This window comes from Glossina fuscipes, unplaced genomic scaffold (assembly GCF_014805625.2).
Source record: "Glossina fuscipes isolate IAEA_lab_2018 unplaced genomic scaffold, Yale_Gfus_2 61535, whole genome shotgun sequence".
NCBI classification, from domain to species: domain Eukaryota; kingdom Metazoa; phylum Arthropoda; class Insecta; order Diptera; family Glossinidae; genus Glossina; species Glossina fuscipes.
The window spans coordinates 431,260-454,441 of NW_024003747.1; the positions used below are offsets into that span (position 1 = coordinate 431,260).

The window sequence follows — 23,182 nt, forward strand, 5'->3', positions numbered from 1 at the left end:
CCAAATTTTGTCCAACCATCTCAAAAACTCCGATGGAGCGCAACACGCGAGAACAGACACCGCAAAGCAGGGTAAATTTAAATTGATAAATCCATCAGTAAAGTGAAAAATAGGTCTACGTTAACTCCTCGCGGATGTTGTATACAACTTCACATAGTATACCATAAGTAACAGAGAATATAAAAAGTCAGTGTTTAGAGGATATTATTTACTGGTTTTTATAAGCATTTTTATAAATTTTACTTTAATATAATTAAGGGAATTACATAACAGGTGCTTACAAAGTGAAATTAACACTTTATGCCCACCACGAAAAATATATATTTACTAATTTTTCCTTTCTGCATGTCACGCCTGGAATTATATATAATGGAATAGACAATGGTCCCTAAGCCAGTGTAGCTTCGATTTCGGAGAAAATATGGAAACAATTTTCGGTTAATATACATATTTTAAGCTTCACGAGGAAAGTAGTCTCTTCAGAACAATTAAAAGCCAATGAAATACAACGTTGAAAATTCGAAGGTGTTACTGCCATTAATTTGGGTCTAAGATTTAGTATAAATGCTTGTATCGTTAAGCAACAGTTTGATTCAGAAATAGTCCCAGAAATAACAAAAGACCATGGCATTTTATATCTACAATTTTTTTTACGGGTGTTATGATTTGCTTCAAACGGAATCTAACCATCATACTTGTTATAATGAAATCAGGATTTCTGCCTTAAATAAAAAAAGAATGCATGTATTTTCAATTAGAAAAACCAACTAAGGGCTTATATAAGTAAGAATAATTATATAATAATATAAGCTATGTGCTCTAGGAAGTATAAAAATTAGAGGATACAGGAAAACATGGTAGTGGTTCACATTGTTAGGGAGTGTGGACCGAGAAACAAGTTAGACAACGTTTAGACTCTACCATTTTATATTTCTATTAATGATGTCTTTTTAAACTTTTTTTATACGTATAAATACTTTAATACAACTTTGCATCCCATGAAGATATCTCCAAAAACTTGTGATCTACATGCAAGATAATTTTAACATTCAGTTCAAAAGTGGTTCCAGTTAGTTTACTAACATGTGCTAAGATTTAATGTCGAATTTTTTTCCAATTTACTTTAACATATATCAGCGTGCTCTTCATTCAATTACGAATAAATTAGAAATAAGTTGCAATTAATATTTTATCCTTGATTGCAGACGTATCAATAACCCGATTGGAATTGTATTTAACTTTGCATTTTTAATCGATTTCTAATCTTGTTTGCTAAATTTTAGCTGCCTACCTTCATTTCTACGACTGTGGCAAATCGACAAAGATAAGTGATCAAAATGATCCTTGATGATAGAAATAGGTATCTCGAAAACAACGCTAGGCAGAAAAATATTATTTATAAGTATGTGTAGGTTTTTTTCTTACAAGTCAGCAAAAAATCTTGGAATATTACCTGCGGAATTATAAACTTTTTAAAGATCGGAAATTAAAAATGATCAAACTCAGGACCAGAGTCGGTAGTTCTAGTGTTAAGATCTTTTAAGCTCTTTTTTAGTTTCAAATACGTTAGAGTTTTTCATAACGTTCTATGTTCATTCCAAATGTGATATTTAAATAAAAATTGTTTTCATCTTCACATTATTTAAATTATAATTTGTTATATTTTTGTTTGTTTTCACTTTTAATTTTTTTAATTTTTATCCTTTTTGTCGTTTTAACTAGTTACATTATTTATTTTCTAAAAATTTCTTTTCATTTTTGCCTAGACTTTTCCTTACTCTCCTCGTTCGCTTAATTTTGTGTTTTCAACGATTTAAACACCGATTATGGCTTTGAGAAAATGTGTGAAAATAATCAATTAGGAATTATTATATTTATACATTGGTTTATGATCGCTTTGTAAAAATGAAAATTTTAAAAAAGTTTCAGTGGATATTCGAAGCTAAGTTCTTAAATTTAGTTTACCATTTATATATTTATGACAAGAATGGATTCGATGCCACTGTCTCCATCTTTACCCACGACATATTATTATTATTCTGTAAATAAATGGAAAGCATAACGGGAAATAATAACATTTTTTACTGTTGATATTAATTTATTAAGAGCATGCACTCTTTATTTATCACCTAAACATTTTATATTTTATTTAATTATCGCCATAAAATAATTTGAAAATGCAAACAGTTAGGGAAATATTATCTTAGCATGCAAATAAATTTTTCGCTAAACAGGATTTTTTGCTAAATTGTTTAGTGCTTCTTTAATAATTGACTTATCAAATGAAGTTTAAAAGCATTTATTGTTTACCATTTTATTTAAGAGTCCAAGCTTCCGCTGATGGCTATAAGATATCAAACAAAATAATTCAGTCATATGCTTAGTTAAGAATTTCAAAAAATATTAATGTAGCGTTTAACTGAGTCATCCGAAATACATTATTAAAGAATTAATCGATGAATTCACTAATCAGAAAAAATGGCTACCAGTAGATATTTGTAACGAAGCTACACAGCCGTTTTTTTTATTAGTTGATAAGCTCGTTACATATTAGGATAACACCTTTTTCGGAAAGCTAATGAATTTGAGTTGCCTGAAATTAGAAATTGATACAGATAAGATTACCGGCACATTAGATTAAATAATTATAACTGCTGGAAAAGTATTTATGTAATAAGTCTAGATTAATTGCAAATCATGTCTAAATGAAAGATGCTTTTAACACTTCATAACCATTCGGAGAGTAGTTTGCCTTCCTTCTCAACTAGCAACCATTTGGCCTTGTATCCACGATTTGTTCTATAAGGAAGAATGTGGATTTTCATTATTTCAAATGCAGTAATTGTATTTATTTATGATTAAAAACAATCTTCATCCGCTTGAGCAGCCGAGTAGGCAAAGGTTCACGACTAACAACTCAATGGTCGCGGGTTCAAATTTCAAGTGCGCTAAACTTTTCAGTGTATGCGAATATATAATCAAAGTTATCGGACAGTCTTTAAATCCATACTTAATAAATGTATTTATATAAATTAAAGAACAATCTAAAGTTTTTCGGCATCCGTTTTCATAATAAAGAAAAGAAAGAAATTTTTACAATATGACCAAAATTATTTTGATTATCAGCTGCATATGGATAGTTAAGCCTTACGGGTGTGTTATTGCTACAAATCCACTCATCATTGGAGGTAGTAGAAAGAAGAAGATACTGAATACTATCAAAACACAAGGTCTTTGAGAGCTCATCCACTCTTCTATTGGAGGTGCAACATTATCTAAATGTAGAAGAATATTAAATATTGGCAGCGGAGAACCTAATCTCTTACATTTTCTAAAAAGATGATTATTCTAACACAATAAACGGTGCAAACGTAGTGGGATTGAAAGTCATATCTTTTTTTTTTTAAATAGGAGCCAAACTGAAAAATTGCCACTTAAAATTAACAATGAGCGCCTTGTAATTTTTTATTAACTTATTTAATTTTGTAATTATAAAAATCATATCCGCGCATAGTTACATACTTTAAGTGTTTTATAATGTTCATGTGTGTTTCAAAATGAATGTAACATTGGAGAAATAAAATTAGATCACTAAGTCAACGGTTACAAAAAACCTCGTGAACAAAGGAAGAAAACATCGATCATTGCCAATAAACACTTATAAATGATTCAAGTCAGTTATTGATAACTGATTTGAGTACGGCGATTAAGTCAATGCAGCAGTTTATATGTGACATTAGAAATATGTGAGCGTTAATTGGCATGTAAACATATATATTGCGGCTTTCGCAACGCTAGACATATTCTTTCTTTGTATGTTCTAAAGCTTAAATTATTATCAAATATTATGCCAAGACGTTGTATAGATTCAACGCATCCAACATGGGTTCAATACATTTTATATAATTTCGTATTAACATTCACGACATTATTAAAAAAAAGAACAGTTCTGGATGTGTTAGCGTTTATAGAGAGAGGATGGTTGAGGAAATTCAGAATTGACGAAAGTATTATTAATAGATACGAACAGCTTGCGGTTGAGTGGGTAAGATTACATGCACTTCTAAGAAGCTAAAATTTTATTTCGTGAAAGGCTTTCAAATTCAGGCAGACAAGGGCACATATTTTATTACCAATTAAGACTTTCTACGAACGCGGTATGCAAATGGGCGTCGGTTGTACAAAGGAAACTCCATATGCTGTTTAATAATATACTCTACAATTTTGGAAAAGGATGACAAAAGTTGTTCAACGCTAAGTAATATTTTAGTGTCAATATTGGTCCAGTAATGTGAGATCAGTGGAAATAAAGTTCAAATAATTTAACAAAAATTTCATCGACGTCTACAACGCCTTTTTACAAGATAGTTATTGGTTTCGTAGTCATGCATCAAGGGCAGTAGTCCTTTTTTTTATCGTAGAATCTCCCATATATTTTTTGGAATCACGTCACAAACAGGACTTTAGACTAGCAACGTTTTCCTTAACACACAGAAGATTTAACCAGGTTATATATATCTGTTAACACACATTATTTTTATGCCAAGTAAAGTGTTGATAGGATACACCTTTAAGCCAGCGCAAGCCCACTCTGCCCCGGGAGTGAACCCATAAATCGTGATATAGTAGGCACTAGTAACTGATTTCGAAATAAATTTAGATCATGGAAAGCCTATTTAAGAAATTGAGTTGAATATTTGCAGCATTAAAAGTACGCAAGGGAAGAATTGAATAGTATTCCATAAGGCATGCAGATTTAAATTGAAGATTGAAGCGAGTTGGTAAGAGGTTATGCCTGTAGATGAAGTCATTGCAGTAATTAAGCCAATCGTGATGGGAAGAATGGGATGAATGAAAAAACGATAATCAGACTCACTTACTATAACAACTTTATTATAAACAGTGTAAACAAATCCAAACGTTCTATTTTGAGTCCATTTTTCGTCTGGGATAGTAAATTGTGCCGGAGTCAGAAATGTAACTATAGAGCAATTCTGTAGTCAAAGCCTTCCAAATTTTCTTAAGCATACGTTTTAATACTAGCCCAAACTTTGAACTTTTGCACATGTAGATAATCAGCGCCTTCACCCAACTTCCAGACACACGTTTGTGTTTTGAATAAATAATTTGTAGAAGCTAACATCATGGCTTCCGCAGTTTGGATAAAATCAAGCTGGGTGTTCCGATAAGATTGACAGCCGTGCCGATGCGTAGATTATATTAAAAGTATGGCAACTCTGCCATGACTGTTTACAAAATGATCAATACACATCCGACTTTTCTATTTTATGTATAAGAATCTACGTATACCATCGCTAGCTCATCGTCTGTACAAGCAATAAAAAAATAATAAACCCGCCCCCTCCACATTCATTATTTTCGTTGCCGATTTTGGTTTTGTTGGAAACGTTTCTGCTACTTTTCATGTCGCTACCGCGACGCTTGCATATAAATCATTTTATTTAGGTTGCTGATCGAAATAACAACTATTTTTGCCCAGACTTACAACGGGAAGGGCAAAAATATGATAGACTAAGAATAAAACAAAAAACTGAAAATAATATGGACATGAACAATCCATAAAGGGGAGTGTCCAAAAAATAACGTTGTGTAAAAACAAAAATAAGTAGTGCAAGTAAATAAAACTGTAAGATCAGAGTAAAAAAAAATAAAACAACGTTAATAATGTAAGAGAAAGAGAAGCTCAAGTTGACATGACAAAGAAGAAGTGTGTGGGATAGAAGCATGAAAAATTATAACGTACCGTAAAAGGAAGGAAAAAAGAAAACGTATGGAAAGAACAAATGCAAAAATAAGCATATTTGTATTGACACTAGACTGTTATTAAAGTTGGAGAAGTTGGAAAACCAACAACTATGCCCTTAGATCCTAAGTAATGGTTGTAGTTGTTGCTCCCATTAAAACTTTGTCTGATTGTAATACCGTAGTTAATTTTTTTGTCTTGCTTTCAGGAGTCTGCGAACTTTGTTGTTGTTGTTGATAAATATCCTGAACACAATAAGTGCTGACGTTTTACATACCTTCATCCCTATCGTTGACAGTCATTTTGACGCAAAATTTTGTGCCATTGGAAAAAGGAATGTAAAAAGTTGAAATTTGGCATAAGCATTCCTTGGTCGATGCAGAACCCAAAGTTAAAAAATGATTGTTGTCACTTATACGACCGTTAGATTAGAAAATGAGACAGCCTAGAAAAGCGCTTTTTTCATATTTTCATTTATTATTTACGGTCCCGTGAAGGTATATCCGAACATCAGTTACCTAATATGTTTGCCAAAACCACCCGCATGTACAACCCATATAAACCACGTAATATAAACCATCTCCATAAATAGTCCCCATCGGTTTAACAATACGTTCACAATTAACGATAAAATTTTATTTCGAATTTTTTCAGTACAACGGCAACTCTGTACAAGCGCTGTGGTCATATTTTTCTCTTTGTGCAAAAAAATTTTGCAATTTCTTCTTTATTGCTCTATACGTTTTTAAAAGTGTTCATATTTACTAAAATATATTGAACTTTTTGTGTGTTTATTGCTAAAACTGATCATCGCGGATACCGTTTCATTAAATCCAAAAAAAAAAAGTTGAAAACATTTCACATTATCCTCAGTAGTTTCCCAAACCTTTTCAAGTGAGTGGTTATTTCCAAATTTATTAAATAAGAGACAACCATTAGGCATAATGGCCCCGGGTTCGCCTGATATAAACTCAAATAGATTTCATCTATTAGCAGACGTATCCCCTCAAAGAAAAAAAAATTAAAAATTCCGAATTTCCGGTGTTGCCAACCAGTAGCATCGTTCCTATCGACAAAAAATATGTTGTGATATCTCCAACTGATCCCTCCATAACAATTTCGCAATTCAGCCCTTTCGCTATTAAAAGAGCACTAGATTGCATTACAACGCATATAGACTCTATATCGATTTTACGCGACGGAAATTTACTTGCCCTGGCTGGGAATCCGAGCGCAACCGAAAAGCTCATAAAGTCTAAATCATTAGCCAATTTGTGCGCTATATCCGCTAAGCTGCATGATAAACTGAACTCGGTTAAAGGCGTAGTTTATGCCCCATGCTTAAAGCATGTGCCGGAAGATGAAATTGTGCGCGTAACGGACAGTCAAGGTGTGACTGAAGTCTACAAATTCACCAAATTAAATGACGATGGAAAAACCCGCTCTCCTACAGGAAGAATTATTTTGTCTTTTGATCGCTATCGGCTACCGGCAACGGTTGATGTAGCTTGGTACATATGTAAAGTAGAACTCTACATTCCAAATCCCATGAGGTGTAAAAATTGCCAACGCCTGGGCCATACGGCAAAAAGATGCACCAGTCCTCCATCCTGTGCTAACTGTGGTCTTCCTCCACATCCTGAAAACTATACGCGTAGCTTCTGCTTAAATTGCAATGATCAACACTCTGCGTTAGACAAACAATGCCCACGTTTTATACAAATGCGTGAAATTCTAAAAATCAAAACAGAAAATTACTGTAGCGTGGGTGAAGCGCGACGCAAATACCGCGAAAGAAATCCATCTGTAGCCCAAGGAATTGGAAAAAGTAATACCTACGCTGCTGTTGCCTCGCAAATCGTGCATAGTAAGCCTTTAACTCAAACTCTTTCTAATGAAAAACGTGTTCCACCATTAACCAAATATTATATTGGGAAACCAGTTACACCACCCGCCAAAGATAATATTGAAAAAACCAAAGCAACACCAAATATTGAAAAAATTAAAACAACAACATATATGTTAAAATCTAATATACTAAATTCTCCAGAATCTCCAGCTATCAACTTTACTCAACAACTTACAAGTGGTAATGAATCCATTCTTTCATCCATTAATCAACCTTCAACTTCAAATTATTCACGTGCGCCCACTCGTTGCGCTTCAAATATACCAAACCACCTAAGTGCAGATTATTCAGCTGGTAAGAATAAATCATTCACGAAAAATTCCTATAGCGACCTTCTCGACGGAGACGCAGACACGTTAACTTAACCTTAATTCCACTCTGCTTCCATGTCATTACAATTAAATAAAGTTTTTGAAATTCTACAATGGAACATTAAGGGACTTATTAATAATTTTGATGAACTCCGTACACTCATAAGTGATTTTAATCCAACCTTTTTATCACTTCAAGAAACCCATTGTAGAAGCTCTTTTAATCCTATTCCACCCAAATCATATACTGGATACTTCACGAATGCTGATCAAAATTCATATTCCAAACAAGGAGTTGGTGTTTTTATAAAATCAAATATACCTCACAAACGCATAAATTTTAGCTCAAACACACAAGCCGTAGCGATACAAATAATGTTAAACATAAAATTTACAGTGCTTTCGCTTTATATCCCACCTTCGCAATCATTTTTTCAGCAAGAACTCTACAATTTATTCTCCGTATTCTCCACCCCATTAATTATATGCGGCGATTTTAATAGTTGGAATACCATCTGGGGCTCAACAATGAACAATACTCGCGGTACTGTTTTAGAAAAGGCCGTCATTCAAAACCATCTCTGCATTTTAAATGATGGAAAACCAACGCACTTTTCAACTCATCATACATTTTCACAGATTGATTTAACTTGTTGCTTTCCCTCACTTCTTCCTTTGGTTTCCTTATCTATTTCTAATGATCTAGATAATAGCGATCACTTTCCAATCATAATCGATCTTAAACTTTGATCGTCCTCTGTTACTCCAGCAAAACAGGCCAAATTCCTCCTAGATAAAGCGGATTGGATCAACTACTCCAAACAGGTGGAGTCATTTTTGAATTCAAAGCCATTTAACGGGAACTGCAACCATGATGCTGCTATTATGTTTAAAGCCATTCGCACGGCGGCTCATCTTTCTATTCCTTAATCCAATACCTCTTTTAAACGAGCTAGGGTTCCTTGGTGGAACAACACGCTTTCGTTTCTGAGGAAAAATAAAATGGATCTATTGCACCGCTTTAAGAGATGTCCTGATAAGGATCATTTGTTATTATACAAAAAGGCCAATGCTCTATTCAGGAAGGAACTGCGAAAATCAAAGGCACTTAGTTTCGAACTTTTCTCGAGACGAATTCACAGAAATACATCAATGAAAGTTGTCTGGAACATAATCAACAGACTTAATGGGACTTCAAACCTGAACGAAATTTCTGCCATCTGCACTCCCAATGGAACTTTAACTGACGTAGATGAGATTTCTAATTACTTGGGAAAAGTGTGGTGCGAATACTCCTCTGACAGCAACTTCTCCAGGGCTTTCATCGAAAATAAATATCTCTTTCAAATAATATCGATAGATGTGCCATGTTCCTGGAAAATTGCGTATCTACCTCAGAACTTGGAAGTTGTCTCTCCAATTTGAAGGGGAAGACACCTGGTCTAGACCGCATCTCATACCAAATAATCAGCGCTATGTCTAAGTCTAGTAAAAAGAAATTACTGGACCTATATAATACGGTATTTTTGACTGACCATATACCCTACATGTGGAAACTGGCAACAGTTGTTCCAATTCCAAAGTCAAAAAATGTCTCCATCGCATCAGATTATCGCCCAATTTCTCTTTTACCTTGCCTCTCTAAGGTATTAGAGAAGATTATGGCATCTAGATTATCTTGGTTTCTTGAATCCAAGAACCTGATAACAAAGCAACAAGTTGGTTTCAAGCGGGGTAGAGGGTGCATCGACACTCTGTTACATATTGATTATTTCACAAGCAAAGCAATTTCCGAACGAAATCAACAACAACAATTCAACAGTAACAATTCTCTCAATTGATTTCGAAAAAGCATTTGACAGAGTTGGTGTTCATGTTATTTTAAAACTCTTGAAATCATGGAATGTTGGACCCAAATTCTTCAACTACATCAAATCATTCATGTCGCATCGGCGGTTCAAAGTTAGAATCAACAATCATCTTTCTGATTCCTTTCCGCTAATGAATGGCATTCCGCAAGGATCTCCTCTCTCTGTCACGCTTTTCCAGATAGCTTTCAACGAAATTAGCAAAATTCTTTATCGTGTACCAAGAGTGGAACATTGTCTCTACGCGGACGATGTATACACTTTTACAAAAGAAAAACACAACACGAAAGCAATGAACATCCTCGAATCTTTTGCATGGGAGATCTCCACATGGGCAAACTCGTCAGAAGCTAAAATTTCTACACAAAAATCAAAAAAAATGCACATTTGTCGAAAACAAATGTGCAATGCAGGAAACCTACTGATGCATATTAATGACTTACCAGTACTAAATGTGCAGACGTTCCATGTTCTCGGGCTCACGTTTTCAAACAATTATCGTTGGAAAGCACACTGCCTTCGGTTAAAAAACTCCCTTTTAACAAGGGTAAATTTCATACAGTACGTTGCTTGGAGAAGCCATGCGCATATTAACACTATCCCTTATCTTACCAAAATGCTTGTGTTAAGCAAGATTGAAATCGCTTTGATAATTTATGGCAATAGCTGCAAATATAATATCAACATCCTTAAACCGGTCTATCACCAAGCCGTCAGAGCAAGTTGTTATGCTTTTAGGACGACGCCCATAAATAATATTAAAATGGAAACTGGTCTCCCAACTTTAGAAAGTAGACTTTATGAGTTAAAAGCCAAAGTAGTCCCGAAGCTTCTTAATTCAAACAAATCCATTCTCGGTGATGACGTAAGAAAGATTATTATTGCAAAGAAAATTCCAAAGTGACCATCTGCAATTGACTATTGTTTGTACGTCGTAAAGGAATTGAACATTCCCTTAAAAATTCTCCGCTCTTTTGGTGTTAAACCTCCATGGATTTTGAAAGACTGCTTTTTTGACATTTTGCTGTCTATGCACAAGAAGGAAGATACCTCAAATTACGTTTTCAGGAATCTAATAGCTGAAAAAACCCAAGTATTGGAGAGTACTGTTTGGAATCTTTTATACACAGACGGCTCAAAATCTTCTGGTCTGCCTCCTGCTTGTGCCGTGGTTGATGCTATAGGGCGGGATCTTCTCAATCACATATTTCACGAAAGTACTTCAACTTTCACAACCGAAGCCAGAGCTATCCTTCACGCTGCGAACCTTGCCCATAAAAGCAAACTCAAAACCGTTATTGTTACTGACAGTTTGTCTGTATTACAAGCTATTCGGAATCCTTCGACTTCGAGATGGAGTACCATCAACAAATTAAGAAATATAATTACAACACCCGACGGAAAAATTAAATTGCTATGGACACTTAGTCATATCGGTTTATTGGGAAATAATCAGGCTGATCGAGCCGCAAAGAATTCTGCTTCTGCTCCTCTAATTATGGATGATGTCATGGAAAAGTTGGATCTTCAAAGATACATTGGAAGAAAAGTTAAAGAGAAAATTGCAGAAGAAAATTTAAAATACCATCATCAACACTACTCTTCCATTAACCCTCAATTAACTACACCTTTATATCCAACTAATGTTGAGAAAATGAAGTTCCAAACATTTTCGAGAATTCGCCTTGGTCATACAATTGCAACTCACCAATGGATCTTGAAGAAGTCTTCCTCCCCAATCTGCAGTTGTGGACTACCTCTCACCATAAAGCACATTCTCTGTGACTGCCTTAACTTTTGTTTGGTTAGAAGTATTGCATTTGGAACGATTAACCCTTTGGACATTCTACAATCAGCTTCAGAACAGAATGTCAATTCAGTATATTACTATTTGAATACTACTAAGCTCATTATCCAATATCCATTTATTTAAATTAGAGCCGATAGCCTGTGTTGCTAGTGCTCAATGTCTTTTTTTTAGTCTAAGAATTTATTTCATTAGTCTAAAATTATAATAATAATAATAACATTGCGAATTTATTTCCAAATTATTTACAATTGGCTGGAGAAAATACTAATGTCTATTGAAATAAATGTGAACAAGATTAGAAATCAATTGGCATTAAAATTTCTTCGGCAATGATGGCCATATGAATCGATTAATCGATAGCGAAAGGTATAGACAAAAATGTGAAAAATATCGGCGTTTTTTGGAGCTTGTTTCGGTTGCTTTCTTATTGCGAAAGTACACATTAACCGATCACACCCATTTTTTAGCTTTACATTCTTAATCGAACAAGGCATGCGAAATTTCAGCTTCACATGTTCTTTTTCGTGAGAAAAACTCGTAGATAATAACTGATTATGGGTATTTAAAAATTTTTCGTACAAATAATAATCATCAAAAAATATTGAAACTCTACATGCTTTATAAACATTTTTGTTAACTTCAAGGGTCAAAAACCCACGCGGCGACTCTAGTGTTTAAAAATATATTCAACTTATATTGCCTTCGCATGTATTCGCTGCATATTGAGTAATATTTGTAGAAATTCTAGTTTTTGAAATTTTCTAGTAAGTGAAAAATTGCGAACTGGAGAGATACGATCAGAAAAGTCAAGAAAGAAACGTTATTTTTAGAGTGCTGCACGTCATCACATGGTTTTTAAAAAAAGTGAAAAAAATTTTATATATTCTAAGACTTGTATTTTCACACTGTCAAATCCAAATCCTATTATATTTTCTTACTTTTTTTAAACAAATTTCTTTGTCTTCTACATTTTTTATTATTCAAAATGCGGATGGCCTATATCCATTTTTGCCAATAATTGAGATAAAAAGTTTAAATTAGGCATGTACATTTTTAAATAGAGTTAGAAGCTTAAAAGCTTAAAAGCTTAAAGCTTAAAAGCTTTAAAAGTGGCTAAGAAGCCACTCCCAACAAATCGAAACTGTGGGTATTATTTGTATTAACAATTTACGATTCGTTGACGACAGCTGCGTGAAATATTTGTCAGAGCCACCTAAGAACTCGTTTCAAAATTCGTCGCGTTTAACTGACACAACAAAACAAGTTTAATTAAGAGTAGATGCCGTAAGTAAATATCTTGCGATTGGCTTACGCATTGTGACATCCTCTTTCGTTGAGTAAATTAAATGTTCAGGCAAAGATAGAATACTTTTGAATGAAATCGCAGTTCTAAAGCGATGTATAAAAAATTTAGTACGCAAGAACGCCGCGCAAGTCGAATTGAATTCGTAGCGTATCAATGTGCGATTTCGTACCGAATTTATAAAGAAAAAAACTGTTAGCAAATAGTTTTTGCGTTAAAAAAAGGGAGAATGCCCAAAACCCGGTTATTATAGACTCAAAGACGCGCGGCGCAATTTCAAAATCCGTAGGGGAAAATTACACACATTACGCACATATAAATATATATCCATACATACTATGAAACTAATAACAGCAACAAGTGAGACACACACCGACCACAAACAGATTCAGAAAGATAGAAAGAAAGGACAAGTAACGAATTCAATGCTAAAAAACCTGACAATATTCAGAAATATTGAGAAAAAGGTAGAGAAAAGAGCTACCTTCCAAACAACTAGATTGACAAGGAGAACGTCAGAGAAGACCAGCTAGAGATCGAACTGTCCGCATCCCTCCTCCGGTACACTAGCCAGGACGCAGAAATAAGTGAACTTAGTTTACTGGAAAGCTGATCTCCAGGCAGAAAGTGCTTGGAAAGTTAGCTAAAAGGAGAAGCCGCCATGCTCCTAAACTAAATATAATCTTCTTTCCGCTTTCACAACTTATACTGGGGTATATAGTGGCGGTTTGATGTGTGATGCCATCCCCCGTTCCAAATCTCACAGCGGTGGTAGCCTCCGCGTACTTACCGGGTGAAACATAGGTTGCGTGGGTAGTCAATTTCACTGTACTATTAATAAGTCGAAAGATCTTCTTTGGAAACGTCCAAAATGTAGGCCGAGTGATTTCGATTTTTATAAGTTATTGAAACGAACCTAGCGCAGGGTTGTGGAACTTTCTAACGATGTAAACATTTTGTCCCAAAACCTGTCAAAGTATCAAGAGTTCTTTGATGGCAATACCTTTTATTTTTATTTCTTCAACCAAAAAAAATACTGTTGATGAGAACTATAGCATAACGGGCTTTGTGTTTGCAGTTATCCTCCCAGCTGCTAGATTTGAATTCGCCTGTCTCGTCTGCCTCGTCGAGCAGAGAACTTATAAAAAGTAATGAAAATCGTGACTATTTGGGTCAAAAGATTTTAAATACTATTGTTACTGAAGCTGGCCATTTTTCAGATATTGAAGATAACTTGTTAAAAATTTGCAAAAAGTCTGAACATGTTCCAAAAGCTCCTATTTAGCAAAAGGGTGCTAGTTCTGACGCAGTAGTACCGAAGTTCCTGACGGAATTTGTGACATGCAATCTGTGAATGATCCAGTGGTCATTTCAGTAAAGAAGGTAGTACTTCTGTTACGTTTTACTGTCAGCACCACTGTTGATATATTGAGTAAACGTATGAGCGCTGAGATACCCGAGGATGGCGTAACAAAAATAACCATTTTAAAATCAACGTTACTCAACGAAGGAATAAAGCTTCGTTGAAAATGTCACTACCTACCGAGTTGTATTCTGAAATATTAAGTGTGAAATTCCTGAAAGAACATTAATCAAGTGGTTGGGAAAAAGTGGTTGCGTGTAAGCCCGATTTTGTTTGACACATTAATTCTCCTTTTACAAAATGTCCACGGTTTAAGAAACGTCAGGTATTGTTTACCTTGCAATTATTATATTAAGGAAGGGTGGTTAAATCCGAGTATTAATGACATGGAAATCCTTTCTAAGTATTGGGAAAGAACAGTGTAAACAAAGCCGGAAAATTATTGATAGCAGTTAATAATTCTCTGACAGCATCAAAGAGTGTGTTCTCCTGTCGACGGATGTTGAATTTATTTACCTTCAAATTATGCCTAATAAATGATTTCTACTATCAAGTGCTAGGAAGTAAGATGTGAGTTCCATTCCTTAAAAGCAAGACTTTCTTGATTATACAAGAAGAAAAGAAAGAAACTATAAACGGAAAAAGTTATGCAATACAAAAATATTGAATCTTCGAACACGAAAGAGATGTTCTTTTGTTGATTACTCTCAAAAACCCTATTCTGCTTTGTCCATGATAATTGATAACTTGCCTTACAAAATATTAGTTTGGGGAAAAAGAAATCCATTATTTTTTCGGTAGATGGCTGCACTGATAGATTTCTCGTAAAGTATCGATCAAACAATTTCCGATACTGTACATTTACATACTGTACATTTCGCAGTAAAAAAAATTCTTTTGCTGTTTTTTGTTTGGTGCATTCAGTTGTGAGTTACAGCGTGTTAAAAATGGAAGTGAACAAAGAGAAAATTCGGTACATTTTACAGTTTTTCTTTGACAAAGGCGAAAATGCAAGCCAGGCGGCTAAAATTGTGAACGGTGTTTTTGGTTCCGATACTGTAACAGCCAATTATGTGCAATTTTGGTTTCGTAGATTCCGTTCAGGAATTTTTGATGTTAAAGATGCACCTCGCACAGGTAGGCCGGTCGTCGAAAATGTCGATAAAATCGGAGAAATGATCGAAGTTGACCGGCATGTTAGCAGTCGTAACATCGCCCAGGAGCTAAAAATCAACCATAAAACAGTTTTAAACCATTTACACAAAGCTGGATTCAAAAAGAAGCTCGATGTTTGGGTGCCACACCAATTAACAGAAAAAAACATGATGGATCGAATTTCCATCTGCGTAGCCTTGGCCAAAGGAAATGAGAAAGACCCATTTCTTAAACGGATGGTGACTGGAGATGAGAAATGGATCACATACGATAACCCTGTGCGAAAACGATCGCGGTCAAAGAGCGGTGAAGCACCTCAAACGGCCAGGAAGGTTTTGCTATGCATTTGGTGGGACTGGAAGCGGATTATTTATTATGAGTTGCTTCCATATGGCCAAACGCTAGATTCTGATCTCTACTGTCAACAACTGGGCCGTTTGATGATAGCGATTGACCAGAAACGGCCAGAATTGGCCAACAGGAGAGTTGTCGTGTTCCACCAGGACAACGCTAGGCCACACACATCTACAGTGACTCGCCAGAAACTTCGGGAGCTTGGTTGGGACGTTTTAATGCATCCGCCATACAGTCCGGACTTGGCACCAAGCGATTATCATCTTTTTCTTGCATTGCAAAATTTCTTTAATGATAAAAAATTGGAATCTAGGGAGGATTGTGAAAATCGACTACTAGAGTTTTTTGCAAATAGAGACCAGGACTTCTATGAGAGAGGCATTTTGAAGTTACCTTTAAAATGGCAACAAATCATACAACAAAACGGTGCATATTTGACCCAAATCGGACAATCCGAAGCATGTTAAATAAAGTCCTGAAGTTCATATAAAAATAATGGATTTCTTTTTCCCCAAACTATGTATATTTCACAATTATTTAATAAATTATTATTTTAATATATACCACATATTGCAAATAATTGTTGTTCCACAAATTTGGAGAAATAGCTTTATCATGCCTTTTTCTAAAAATGGTCCCAGAAACTCTTTTGTTTATTATTGGCGCATTGCAAATTTAAGTGTACTACTTAACTTATTAGAAACTCTAATGTCAAAAAAATTATATCGGCAATAAGCCCGATTACTTCGCCATTCGTTTTTGAAGGGAAAATCCGGGTTTACTAACCTTTTAGAGTTAAGTTGTACCTATATCAAACCGACTCGGAGCATGATCGAACCGATATGATTTATACTGATGTTTTAAAAGCGCTTAACAGAGTTCCTCACAATCTCCTGAGTTATAAATCAAACTGTTTTGGCTTTTCAAGAAATATTGTTTCTTTGTTCTGCAACGTCACCGTATGAACGTAGACGTTTGGCGGACGATGATAGGAGGCCAAGAACTTCGCTAAAAATATCTTTAAAGCAATCGTAGCACATATTTTTCGTGCGGGGTCAGTAAAAGAGTTGACGACACCCGTAATCCAAAGAATCGATAAGGAGGCCAACCAAACTACCATTTTGTAAGCCCTTTTATTGGCGGAATGAAGATTCAGCTATGTTACGATCGGCCTGTAAACCAGCAGGTACGTTTTGTTAAAGATCGAGAAATAGCGCGGAGTAGTTGACTCGGCAACTACAATACGAGAACAAGTGACGAGAGCTGAAATAAACAATCACAAGCAAGCATAGCAACTTCAATAGGCTCATCAATTAAATAGAAGAGTTAGGGTAGAGTTTAGCCGACAAAATAGTTAGCACCAGATTAAAACATTCCTCAGCACCTACAAGCCCTACAGTTGTAAGATTTGTTGAGGAAACGCTATTCCGTAGACCATCGCTCGATAACACTGGAAAGGAGACTTCACTTACAGGTATAAGCTTGACATCAAAAAAAGAAATTATATCGATAATCAGAAACTAAATAAAGTGCCAGAACCAGACGACACTCTGAATTGTGCTATTTAATCAACTGACTACCAAATGGAAGTGCTCGCTAAACTTTATTACCAAGGGTATGGAAACGTCCACAACTAATTTTGATATCTAAACCAAGTAAATCCTGAAATGAATCGATGAACCGTTCGATCTGCCTCTTGAATACGGCAGGAAAAATTTTAGAACGGCTACCGGTGCCTATAAACCAGCCGAGACGTCGATCTGACCTGCAATTTGGTTTCCACCGTAGATTCTATCGAAGATGTGCTTCGACGGCAAGTGCGGTAATAGAAGGTATTCAGCGGTAAGGTGATACGAAGGTATTTTGCTGAATAGTTATTCTAAATGGGTTATATATGTTTAAATTGATTAAATTTTATGGTAAGGAAACTTTTGGAAGCACGTTTGGAACCGTTGAAGTTTATCATGCTTAGTAAAGCCGACACGTCAATAAAACTATTTATTAACTTCACTAGGAAGAGAAAACCTGGCATGTATCTTTGTTTCTCTAGAGAAGGTGTTTGACGGAAAATATTCATAAATACGTATCAAAATACAAACTAAGGCGTACATGGGAAAATATTCACGCCAACCGTGCATGCAAACTCTTTTGCGAATATTTCCAACAGTAGTAATTTATTAACTAAAATTCGAAAAATCTTTAGTTTCCCTTCAAATTTTAAATTTGCAAATTCTTGTTAATTGAGCAAGCGCGGTTTTTAAGAAAATCTTCTAAGCCGATTCAAAAATCCGTTTACAAAGTTCTAACTAGTGTAGTCATATGTTAACATCAGTGATTCCAGTGTTGGAGAAAAAAATGTGCCGCTTTTAGAAAAAGTCCGCTAAGTAAGCTTTTCATGTTTAATTGCTCTCATGATTAGATGTACAGCTTTACTCTCGGCGTTTTTTTTCGATTTACTGTAAAAATTGGCGATACATTTACTCTTTAAAATGTGATCCATCACTGGCCACTTTCTCCCATCTTCCGGGTAGCGTACGGATCCCATCTCGAAAAATCTATTTATCTCTTAAGGCGACCTGATTTTTGCTTTCTTCATAAGAAAGAAACAGCATTAGGTCGTGTTGAAAAATGCTCAAATTTATTGTGTGTTCCGTATATCTGCATTGTCATACACCGTTAAACCCATTTATTACAAGACGTCTCAAAGAAAGCTGCACATCTATTATAGAGAATATTTATTTTTTTTTTTTTTATATTGAAGACGCATTATCGTCAATTTTTAACAATTTCATTAATATGCTCTTAAAGACTTAACCAAGCAGCTTTAAGCCCTACAAAAATAGAACCATAACGAATTCCTACTCAATAAAAAATTTGGATAATATCTGCAAAAATTCACTGCTGAAATACTATTATTAATACTAGTATTATTTTATGTACATATGATATGTACATTTTTCTTAAAGTAAATATCGATTCAGATGTAACCGTTTTTTTAAACTTTTAAAATTACGATAATGATTTGTATGCAACATCAAATTTGTGAAACTCGTTTTTGGCAAATTAAATTAGAGTTTTTATTTTTCAAGTTGGTATTACGGTACGTAATTTAAAAAAAAATTGATCGTTCATTCATTTCGATTATACGTAGCTGAACTAAAACATAACTACCAGCAAATTAATCTTAAAGACAAAACGAGAACAGAATAATTTAAATAAACACAGCAGTAAGCTTGAACTTCAAATTTACATTACTGTACCGCACAGTACCATTTAGATCGAATCGCAGCTAAATTGATTTGTATAAATAATTAACATTGTATCGGTATTCAAACGTCTTATAGTGATTCCTGTTATATCGAAAAGACATTGCAATTGCTTACAACGGACATTGTTGCCGCTGTTGTTAGTGTTCGTTGCTTTAGTGCTGCTTTTGATAAGGATATTTTGGAACGGCCTATCGATTATTTATTGCAATCAGTAACGTTTTGTGGCGATAAAAAAAGTTTAGGTAATAGAGCAGACGAAGAGGACGTTGATTTGATGGTAACCGAAAAAGAGCTTAATATATCAAATTGACACAGATCAGAATTCTCCACTTTGCTGTTATTGTCAGTAATATTCACTGGAGAATACAGAAAATGGGAATAGTGTGAAGTGAAACATCTGCATTGTAACCAGTTTTTAAAACGTTACTAGCCCTAGTAATTTTAGTGAATCTTGAATAATTCGATAATTGTTGATGTCATTGGTGATATAAACGACGGTAGTGTCAATAATATTCGGGGAAGTGAAATTTTCAAAATTTGGATTAATTCGAATTGATTTAGTCTTGACTTTCTTAGCTCTTGAGTACCCTCTGCGGTGCTGTGTAAATGTAAAACGTTTGGCGTTTGGTGAACCGCTGATAGCTTGTTACGGCCAATAAGTGAATAATGGTAACAGTGCATATATGTAAGGTAATATGTAGCGATATCATGCATATTTATGATAATAGTGAATGTAATCATAATAAAGAAAAAATGATGTTACATGATCAGTAATTAAAAGAAAAAATTTAATAAATGTGAACAGGAATAGGTTAAGAGATAATAAGAGAGGATGTTTATGGTCAGAATAAAAATAGAAATAAGATATTAGTGAAAAACCCACAATTAAATTAAGCAAATTTCCGAGAATCGATAGAACCATGAATAAGAATTACTATATAATTAGTTTCATGGATAATGTATGAAAAAAATACCTTTCAAGAATCATTTCAGACTTCTGAAATTATATCTAGAAATTATTCACCTGTGTTGTTTCTAAATTTGAATTAACGATAGGTGCCCACGGATCTTGGCTCATGTTTACAGCAAAAGGTTGTTGTTTTAGTTGATTTATGGATGGTCCCTACAACCAACAAGCTATCATGAATTTGTGCACAGTGTCTAAAATTTTTTTTTACTTACGGAAGGTTGTTGTTGTTGGAAAAGGTTTGATTTTGATGGAATAATAGTATCACTGAATGGATTGTAGGCTGATGTATTTCCAGCCGGTTGCGGCGCAGCAGGTTTAATTAGATTATCTAAATTGACTAAAGCTGAATTCTCACCCAAAAATGCCTGAGGAGTTTTTAGAGGTTTCCTTGTATTTGCTTCTAGTCCAGATGTACTTATTGATGGGACATTTGCGGACGGCAAAAAGTCCAATTTATCTATTAGAGGGACTATATTTTATAAGCGTTTGTAAATTTAGTTTCAATTACAAAAATCCCGTTCCCTCACCATTATTATTAGTCGCGTTATTAGTAGGTTTTTCAACTGATAATAAATTTGCAGTCTTATTACGATTTGTTATAATGTCGAATTCGTCCAAGTCAGGTGATGGTTTCTGCAAAGGGAGCATAATTATTTTAAAAAGCTTAAATTGGTTTTCATTTAATTGTACCTTAATTGGAGTATTATCATTATGCCCCCAAGAATCTGCAAGAGCTAGAGAACTAGCTAATGCAGGTTTGGGTGTCCAAGGATCATCTAAAGATAAACTTTTTATTGTGGCAGCAGGGCTCGCTGTTGCTTTTGTAGTCCCTGACGTTAACCAAGGATCCATTAAGACACTTTGGTTTACAGTTACGGCTATTGGAGATCGAGCAGTACATTTTGCTAACCACGGATCTGAATTGTCCGCAGCAGGGATGGGTTGTTGAGTATTGTCGTCAAGCCCATTGGATTGCAACCAGCCTTCCGCTGAAGAGCCTGAAGTAACAGACGGTGATTGTGTACGTATACCCCAAGTATGAGAAACCCCATTGGTAGCTGCTATGGTCACTGCTATTCCATCTAATGCACCTATCTCAGTGTTAGTTACAGATATGTTACGTGACGATCCGGATGGTAACCATGGGTCAATAGGAGGTGAGACGGTGCTGGTCCAGGGATCGGAGAGTTGACTTGCAATTCCTGTTGGCCAAAGATCAATATTCGTTACGTTACTTCCGGTCGGCCCAAGAGATGAGTTCGAAAGACTCGTTGCGCCCAAAGAAATATCCAACAAGTCTAACAAATGACTTTGCGGTTCTTCTTTTTGTTGCTTCTGCTGCCTAAAAGAAAGGAAAAAAACAAGTGCAAATGCTTTACACCTGCAAACTGAGTCCTTACTTGAAATCCTGTTCACTTTGGCTTAAAGCCAACTGCAAACGCACATCATCACTGCGACGTTTAGCTTCTTCTTGTTCAGCTTCTTCGCGAGACATAGCCATAGCTAGTTGGAGCTGTAGCTCTTCTTCACCAGCAGTTTGTGGCCGCACTAGTTCAAGATCTGATACTGATTTATTAGGCTCATCTTGCCAGCCGGGTGGCATATCTCTGTGCGTGGGACCGTCTATGTAGCCATCGCTTCCAAAGCCACTGGGATGTTGAGCGAAACGTTCTTTAGCTTTCAGTGCTTTAATACGTTCATTTTTTAGACGCTCGTCATCCTTTAGCAAAATAACCAGTTGTTTAGCTTTCTCACGTACGTGAGTTCCCTGATCCTTCCCCTCCTCAAAGTGTACGAATTCGCGGAGAGTTTGTATTGCAAATATATTCTCCTTGCATTGCACTGCCACCTTTTCAGTCCCGGTCTTTATCAAGTATTCCAAGAGAATCAAAGCTTTATAAACATGGCGCCAGTTTTTGCCATGATCATTCAAACGTTTCCATATCATTTGCATAATTTCGGAAAAAGCCACAACGTTGTAGGTCAGATCAGCGATTTCTGCCATTATGGTGGCTGATGGACCCCATGGATCATTAGAAGTCGCTTCGCGTACTTTGACCTGATTTCAAATACGAATTATGTATGACAAGAGAATTAAAAATGATAGGTCATGCCATATAATTACCTGAGCATCAGAATAATTGTGAGCCAAGTTTTTTATATTGCGGCGTAATCCTGCTACATTAACTTGCATATCGTTCTTGTGTTTTCGCGCTTAAAGAATTGAAAAAAATTAATGAAGAGATATATGAAGCAAATGTCCTAATGAAATTGTAATAGAATGTAGTCTGCTCACTTTGCCTTTTTAACTGAAAATTGGTTTTATTATGTATTGTAATCGTATTAGTTAAGAAAATGATAGATGAGAAGAGTTTTCATATTTAACTAATTAACTAGATTTAATTCATGGGTGCAGCTAAAGTAAAAATAAAATTTATTTTATTACTGCGGTTTTGCATACTAAATAATCAGCAAACTCTGGAAGCATGGGTGAAATGGCGTCGTTTTTAATGATTGTTCGTATCGCCAAAATATGCAGATGAAGCCATGAGAACAGTACTTAAACTGATAATACGTAGGTCATGCACGTAAATGTGGCAAGACTCAAATGATTCCTGTTTATGGAATTTAGGTCATTTATTTACGACTTACAGAGGATTTAATGATTGCGCTTTTCATTTATTTATTCTTAAACAATAGGGAAGCCCGAATTTCACGTTTGACTGCTTTCTCATGGAAAAAATCGTTCAGCGTTTTTTGGAAAATTGCTGAGTCAACTCTTCTCCGTCGAAAACAAAAATTTGTCGGTGGTGGGCTGATTTGAAATGAGGTCACGCGGACACCAATAATTCAACACAGTTGATCCGATGGTTATATCAAGAATCATTAAAATAATCTTCAAAATTATTCTCGCCAATCGAAAATTGAAGGTGCAAGAGAAAGTTGGTACCCTAATAAACAACCATTGAACCACTTCAACGGCTACAATGACAAAGTTGTATGATTTGAACTTCGAATTGGCTTAACGACCGTGAGTACCGGCTATTATTGTGTGTTCGCAAATCTCAAAAGGGTGCTTCAGGCAAAAAGATATGGATCAAATGAC

The 23,182-nt window shown here is 35.2% G+C and overlaps 1 protein-coding gene across 7 annotated transcripts in view; it reads right to left on the bottom strand.

The window, feature by feature from the left end:
- Positions 1 to 1,685: 1,685 nt before the first annotated feature.
- LOC119643697 (epsin-2) overlaps positions 1,686 to 23,182 on the bottom strand; it is a 67,456-nt gene continuing 45,959 nt past the window's right edge. For 5 of the 7 annotated variants that reach the window (XM_038043105.1, XM_038043108.1, XM_038043107.1 and 2 more), the window contains 7 exons: positions 22,202 to 22,290; positions 21,477 to 22,135; positions 20,767 to 21,418; positions 20,604 to 20,709; positions 20,289 to 20,545; positions 20,131 to 20,229; positions 1,686 to 2,039 (listed from right to left, as the gene is read on the bottom strand). In XM_038043105.1, coding sequence (XP_037899033.1) covers positions 1,977 to 2,039; positions 20,131 to 20,229; positions 20,289 to 20,545; positions 20,604 to 20,709; positions 20,767 to 21,418; positions 21,477 to 22,135; positions 22,202 to 22,270 — 1,905 coding nt within the window. In that variant the 5' untranslated portion in view covers positions 22,271 to 22,290 and the 3' untranslated portion in view covers positions 1,686 to 1,976. Of the gene's footprint in view, positions 2,040 to 2,310; positions 2,594 to 20,130; positions 20,230 to 20,288; positions 20,546 to 20,603; positions 20,710 to 20,766; positions 21,419 to 21,476; positions 22,136 to 22,201; positions 22,291 to 23,182 lie in introns of all 7 variants that reach the window. The other 2 variants (XR_005248381.1, XM_038043103.1) reach the window with 2 other exon arrangements.